We start from the raw sequence: 7,653 nt of genomic DNA on the forward strand, positions 1-7,653 counted from the left end.
AAGCATGTACAGAGAGTGAGAAAGAGAGAGAGCAGCTTAATTAATTAGTTAGCTATATATCTTCTGCGCAGCGCAATTAGGCAACGTACACGATCTCAAAATCCCTCACCCATCAATTCATAGGAAAACTAGCTAGCTCTCAAATTCTTAGCAGCTAGCTAGCGAGAAACAGAGAGAGGGAGAGATTGCATTTTGGGCCAAATATTATTTGAGTCGTCGGATTCGATCGATCGGTTTTGATGAACAAGACAATGCTAGGCTGCGCCATATTTTTTCAGATGTTTGCGGCGATCAACCTGCTGTGCGGCATCGCTGAGGCCCCCAAGCTTTGCACCGGCGGGGTCTTCTGGGGACCCATGCTCGCCATCGCCCTCTTCCTCATGCTCGTATGCATCTCGATGATCGTCGCCGCCCGCCTCAAGTTCTCCGACCTCTACGTCTGCTATCTCGTCGGCGTCTCCATCGTAATCCTCGCCCTCCTCGTCTTCACTATCTTCGGTTTCGTCGCCGTCGGAGGCATCGCCGGCTCCGGCGGATCACGAGTCGGCGAGGAGTACAAGCTGGAGGAGTACAGCGGGTGGCTCAGGGACCGTGTGGCCGATCGGCGGTACTGGGAAACAGCCAGCGCGTGCCTCCGCCGCGGAGATGTGTGCAATGGCATGGCGCAGCTGATGCGCGACCCGGACACCGGTGCCTTCGTGCCCTGGCTGTCATCCGACCAAAGATGGGAGCAGGACCGCGGGGCGGACGTGCACCAAATGTCACCTATTGAGGTACGTATGAACGTTATATTTTACTGATAGTGTTATTATACTAAAACATGTGAGCTAGTACAATAGGTAACACAAGGGAGATCTAAAATTTATTACGTCATACATTACTAATATAATATATTTTTAGACATACATAACTTGTTTTAAGGAAAAAAACTAAATAATCAAAAATAATAAATAAATTGGAATTGCTTTGCGTACGAGAAGCGTACGATTTCCGCCACCGTCGCTGTGATTTGTTTGCCGCTCCATTACGCGTCGATACGCCCGCTGCTATGCCATCGCTGTGTGCAGTTGAATCGTACGTTCGACGAACGTCTGTATAACACTGCTCATAAATAAATAAATAAATAAAAAGTAACTAGTAACAGTTATTTGAAAACAGAGGTAATAAGCATTAGACGATATATATATATATATATAATATATATATATATCAAACAAAATATCACGTCAGGATCTACTAACTGGAAACTGACTACCGAGGTTAGCTAGCTTGCATTCCTTTTTTCTTTCCTTTTTCATTCCCTGCTTTAATTTTTTTTCAGTGGTGATTATTTGTACGTTTTTTTCATTTCATTCCTCTACCACTGCAGTCTGGTTGCTGCAAGCCACCATCATGGTGTGCATTTACATATGTGAATGGAACGACATGGACACCAACACCAGATGCCCCCGCCAACGCCGACTGCAGCAGGTGGGGCAATGACAAAGAAACACTGTGCTTTCAGTGCGACTCATGCAAGGCAGGCTTCCTCCACCACACCAAGAGGGCATGGGGTCCTGCTGTCATATTTCCCATTGTCACATTGGTCTTTCTCATCTGTGCATGCTCTTGTTTGTTCTCTGGTGATGATTAGTCAGTAACAACTGGGTACCCATTATGGGTGTTAAATATGAAGGTCAACGTGTTTTCGTTTAGAGCATTTTTTTATTCTTGAGGAGATACCAAGAGGTACCACTGTTTTGTACCTCTTGGTACCTCCTGATGGTAAAATTGTTCTTTCGTTTATGTTACTTCATCCGTCCCAAAATAAGTTCGTTTTTAAATTTTTGAATACAACGTTTGACTCTTCGTCATATTTGTAATTTTTTGCGATTAATATTTTTATTTTTATTAGATAATAAAACACGAATAATACTCTTTTTATTATATGATAAAATTTTTAAATAAGACGGATGGTCAAACGCTAGACACAGAAACCAAAAATTAACGGAGGCAGTAATATTTATAATCTAAATTTAAATTTAAAACTTAAATGTAAAGTTTATTATGGTTGTTTTAATCATAGTTTTTTTTAGATGTAAAAGGTCTAAGATTTCTGCTTAGCTTTATCGTGGTTCTAAACTTTGAGGTTAATTCATAGCGTTCCAGACAATTTGACTCTTCCATTGACAAGTATGACAGAAAGAGTATGATTAGATCGAGCGACCGATCAGTCGATGGGAGCTGTCAAGGCCAGCCGATAATGACGATTGACCAAGAAATAGAGTTTTGAGACAATCAACTATATTTTCAGTTTAAATACGATAAACATATGAAATCAATAAAGACTATCAACTATGACTAACTGAAGACGAACAAAGACAAACTAAAATGCTTAATCTAACTTATTAAGAATAATTCTGAATTATCGAACTCAACCAAGACAATATAAGATTATAATTAATAAGAATAAATCAAGCAACTAAGTTGGTCAATGCAAAATTATTAATAAGCGAGTCAATATTAATATTAATATTAATATGTAATAATTGAATGATAGACTAATCTAGAAAGACAATCGACTATGACTAGATATATAATAGCAAATATAGACCAAACCAAAATATTCAATCAAGCTTATTAATAATGATCTTAATATATCAGATCTAATTGAGACAATATAAGATCCAAACGGTTAGTACATTGGAACCAACTATTAACCTAGCAAGCCGATGGCCGATATTTATTATTAATAATGAGATAACTTAGAACTCCAATGAAACATTACCAAAGCTTATCAACTTGATAAAAACTATTTGATAAAATGGTTTTAGGGTCCTAAAAGTGCTATCAGTCGATAAGCTGATAGGACGTTCTAGGGGTTAATCTTTTTCTGGGTTTCATATATTGTCAGTTGTAGGGTCAAACTAACTGGCACGCCTATTTTCAGTTGAGATTCTCAAATTTTAGGTCCTGGACTGAAGCGATATAGAGTCTTGTAGGTCTTCGTGTGTGACACGTCAGAAATGAGTTTTGGCGTCGACACCATGCTATACTGGTACAGTTGCAATGTAGGCCTGACATCCCTGTTTTTTTTGATATTATAGAATAATTTAGATTTGATTTAAACAAGTGATATCAGTATAGTTGATGAGAAAATCTACGATATTTTGTAATATATTTTCATAGCAAAGTATGAGTATTTTGCTAGTTTAGGGGAAAAGCCAAATGACATATTTTTAAATACAAAATATTTTACAAATAAATATTTTATACGTGTTCTTAGCAATCTAAAATCGAAGTCAAAATAAACTACGGTGAAACCCCCAAAATGTGCTCCAAATTTAATGTTAAAATTTTAAATTTTTTGCTTGTAAGAACAAGAAGAAGCAAAAAATATGAGACTCAAAGTGGAGATAAAAATAAATAACAAGTTAAAGCTGTAGCAATCCACCGCTACATTCACTTGCCTCCGACAAAGAAGACGACACGGTGTTAAGCCCAGTCCGAGGCACCACTGCCTATTCATAAGGAAAACCTCATAATACACACCTAAACTGGCTAAACATGTCTAAAATTCAATAGATGGTATGCCCCGAGGGGTCAAACCCAATACCAGACAAAATAGTGAGGTTGATTGTACGACATATTTACAAATAAAAAATAATTTGTGAACAAAAATTTCATATACGTGTTCTTACCAATCTAAAAGCCAAGATAAAAAATAAACTATAATAAAAAAAATCTCAAAATCAACTTCAAATTCAAGATTGAAAATTTAAAATTGGACTTATAAGTATAAACAGAACCAAAAAGATAACGATATCTATGTGCAAATTTGATTTATAAGTATAAACAAAACTAAAAAAATAACGGTGACTGTGTGCCAACGTGCAGAACTACATACCTATCCGAATCAGAACACCTGACTCCTCTACCCTTGCTTAACCACGAATTAAAACGTCAAAATAATCTAAAACATATGCTGAAACAAGGAGAAAGCTTCACCTAGGGGCACCTTCAATACCTCACTAAGCACAGTATATGAGATAAATAGAGGTAGTATTTTTGTTTGTTTTCAATCTATTTTCCTTCTATGACAGGGCCGGCATGAAGGAATGAAATTGGAAGTGGGACGACAGGATAAGAACAGCCAAAGATTGAGTAACCGCTCGCTCGACCTTGTTTCCCATCGTGCTCTTGCTATTAAGTAAACTCTGAGTACTAGCTAGCCCCAGTCCGTAAAATGGATCAGTAACTGGAGCCAACGCATATGTTGATGTTGGTGCAAGTCCAAGCAAGGCACGTGAGGATCGGATCTCGAGCGGAAGCTGGATCTCGGTAAGTACAGCCACCCACCATATGCAAAGTCCAACATGATCGCCGGTGAAATAGCAAATTTACATTAATTAATGAACGGCACAAGAATTAGCGAGGCACAAAAAGGCCGTGGCGGTTGTGGCGGCGTTCAAGCTGTCGCTCCTGCTACTCATCGGTTGCCTCATAACGGCCTCCGGCTTTCGCTGCACTCGCGGCGTCTTCCTGGGGTCCATGATCGCCATCGCCCTCTTCTACCTCCTCTTCTCCATCGCCTTCTGCGGCCGCAACAACTTGGATGCCGTTTACGGCCTCTTCGTCTTCGGCCAGTTCATCGTAACCCTCGCCCTTCTCGCCCTCATCGTCTTCGGTTACGTCGCCGTCCACCGCGGCGGCTGGCTTAGCGCTCGTCTCGCTAACCCGAGCTACTGGGCAAGAACCGCCGCCTGCCTCCGCCATAGAGATGTCTGCTATCTCAACAAAAATCACGACAATCACGGAATCTCGCCTATCGAGGTACGTAACCGCTTCTGCTATCCCTATCTTTTCGTCTTTTTCTTTTACTTATAGTCAAATTTTAAATTTTAGCTTTAAATTTAGAGCTAATTTTGGGTAGTCTTGTTTTTAGATCAATAAGAAAATGTATATAAAACTTTTATCATAAATTACTTTTCGTTTACAAATACGTCGTTTGGCTTTTCCATGAAAAATATAAACAATCACCCTTGAAATCGTTCGCTTCTTCTTCTGGTTTTCCTTTCATCAACTAAACTCATGTTAGGACAAAGATAGCAATGAATGTATTTGGTAATAAGGTGGATCTTACCTATTACTTCTTGTACCTCGTATTCAATAGCAATAGTTGGGTAAGAATGAAGAGAGGAGAGAGTTTTACTATCTTTTTTAGTTCTTGTTACCTTGTATTAGTCTTGTCGCTAGATGATCTTACCATCCACCTTCACATTAGTAAAGTAGGTAGCAAGACCCCTTACTTATCACTTTATTCATTTCTTATAATGTTCAAACAGTAACCAGGGTCCAATGTTTAAGAGCAATGGTTGGGTGTAGAAAAGAGGAAAATTAAGAGGAGATTCGACACTTCTGGTGTTTGCTACATGTTAGAAAGTTTGTAGCATCTTGTATATCTGTTGACGTCAAAAGTTAACCCGATGGCGTGTCACACACGAAGGCCTGTGAGTCTTTTCTTAGAACGCTCCAGTGCAGAACCTAAATTCTTAGAATGCGCGGACGTGCCAGACAGTTTGATCCTGCAACTAACAAGATTAAGAGTAAAACAAGCGAACGGCTATCAAGCCAGCAGGGAACTGACAAACCAGCCGATCGGATGTTGATGTAGTAGTGTTTAGCCGATAGGCTGAACAATCGGTTGTTGAAAGTTTGATCGGCTAGAAATCCTATGCGAATAAACTTAAATAGTTAAATAAACAATGAATAGTGTGTTATGATCGGCTAAAACCAACTAGCATGTAATTCTCATAACCTATGTAACGTAAATAACTACCGATCTAAATAAATCAAGTCGATTGGTGTAAGAGCAGTAAAGTAAAACAATCGACTACTTAGTGGATAACAGGCATGTAGATAGGCAAAGATCATCGGCTATAAACAACTGACGATCAATCAAGGTCTATAAAATATCTAGCCTAGCTTAGTAGGAATAATTGTAGAAGATCGGATCAAACCGAGACAGCTCAAAACTGTGCCTAGCAACTTTATTTTTCTAATTTGCTATAGCTAATAGTTAATTAATCAAAATGCTAATGATTCACCTTCTTTGTCTTGCTGTGAAAAAGCCATCCCTACATCCCCAAAACCAATGTTGCCTTAATCAGCGAATAACTTAACTGTATCCACCATCATATGCATAGCCTATCCGTGCTCCGACCAAGTTCCTGTATCGTACAACAAAGGAAGAGACCAACTTCCTGTATCCAGAAGAACAGCAAAAATTGCCTAATCTCTCAAAAGTTGGGAGAAGATGTGACCCGAAAGGGGCGGGACAAAGATCCCTCTGTTAGGGTCGTAAAAAGAAAAAAAATGACATATTTGTAAACAGATAATAATTTTTGAATAAAATATTTATATACATGTTCATAGCGCTTTAAAAGTAAAAACTGAAAAATCAACTTCGATGAAAAAATCTCAAATCAACTCAAAATTTAAAGTTAAAAATTTAAATTTTAGGTATATAACCCAACGCCAAAAGATGGGGTGAACAATTGTATATGTCCTCACAATGGTGGTTTGGTAAGAATTGCATCTGAATCATCACATCCCTAATAACCATTAAAATCCTCTTTATGGTATATAGCAGTGAAAAATAAAATTTTCTAGAATAAAGTGTGTATTACTCCCTCGATCTATTCCAACAATCCAGAATACCCTTCTGAGCTATAAAACAAAACATTTTTCCTCTCAACTTACACAAGGGACCCTTTAATTAGACAGTGTTGTTGGAGGATTAATTTGACCTAAGTTGGCATGCATATGTGGTACTAACATGACACTAATTAATCAAATCAGCATAAAATAATTTAAAGATCCGTATGTATGGCTTCTACTTATGTATTGATTCCATTCATCGATCTATGACATGGAACCTCAGCTTATAACAATTAACAAAATATATATGTATTGCAGTATGGATGCTGCAAGCCACCATCATGGTGTGCATTTACATATGTGAATGGGACGACGTGGACAAGGACGCCAGGGGCAGATGCCCCAACAGACGATGACTGCATCAGGTGGAGCCACGCTGTGCTTCCAGTGCGATTCAGGCTTCCTCAACAACACCAAGAGGGCCTGGAGTCTCGCTGTCTTTTTCCTCATCTACGTCTTCATATTTTCAGCTTTTTCATGCTAGTGTGCAGTAGCGGGATGATTGATGATGACTAACTAGCTGGCCTTCGACTGTACCAAAGAAGGCCGCGGCCGGTGGCCTATGTTTTAACTCAAATTAATGTTGAATTACCTAGCTAGCTATTGGTATTTTCTTCGATACTCAAAGAAAGTCTAGATATGATGAATTGACATGATTTCTTCATATCATGAGGCAATTTACACGCTTTACTTTTCTTTTGACCATTTTTTCTCTTGCAAATGCTTTGTGTGTTTAAGTCCACAATATAGGGTACACTACTCGTTGAGTCTTAATTTGTGCTTGTCCAGCTATATGTAATGTACTATGTTCAAGCTATCGGTCCACTGTGAAGTACTCTCGAGGCATACCCAATCTAAGTAGTATCAACTAGTGACCTTAGTAGGCCTGGTCACTATGAGGCCCACAACCTAGCGTGGTTTCAGATGGGTCCAATCAAATCTGGAGCAATAGGT

At 38.9% G+C, this 7,653-nt stretch overlaps 1 protein-coding gene across 1 annotated transcript; it reads left to right on the top strand.

The window, feature by feature from the left end:
* Positions 1-239: 239 nt before the first annotated feature.
* Positions 240-1,633, top strand: LOC121053848 (tetraspanin-9-like). Its single transcript, XM_040521833.1, has 2 exons — positions 240-773; positions 1,370-1,633. Exons 1-2 carry the CDS (start codon positions 240-242, stop codon positions 1,631-1,633), a joined length of 798 nt encoding a protein of 265 aa, XP_040377767.1.
* Positions 1,634-7,653: the final 6,020 nt, after the last annotated feature.

Source organism: Oryza brachyantha, chromosome 3 (assembly GCF_000231095.2).
Source record: "Oryza brachyantha chromosome 3, ObraRS2, whole genome shotgun sequence".
Classification (NCBI taxonomy): Eukaryota; Viridiplantae; Streptophyta; class Magnoliopsida; order Poales; family Poaceae; genus Oryza; species Oryza brachyantha.

Bases quoted from the DNA above. Each gene is read 5' to 3' on its own strand.
- LOC121053848 (XM_040521833.1), top strand. From the start codon at position 240: ATGAACAAGACAATGCTAGGCTGCGCCATATTTTTTCAGATGTTTGCG. The intron at 774-1,369 runs GTACGTATGAAC...CTACCACTGCAG, and splicing joins ACCAAATGTCACCTATTGAG to TCTGGTTGCTGCAAGCCACC.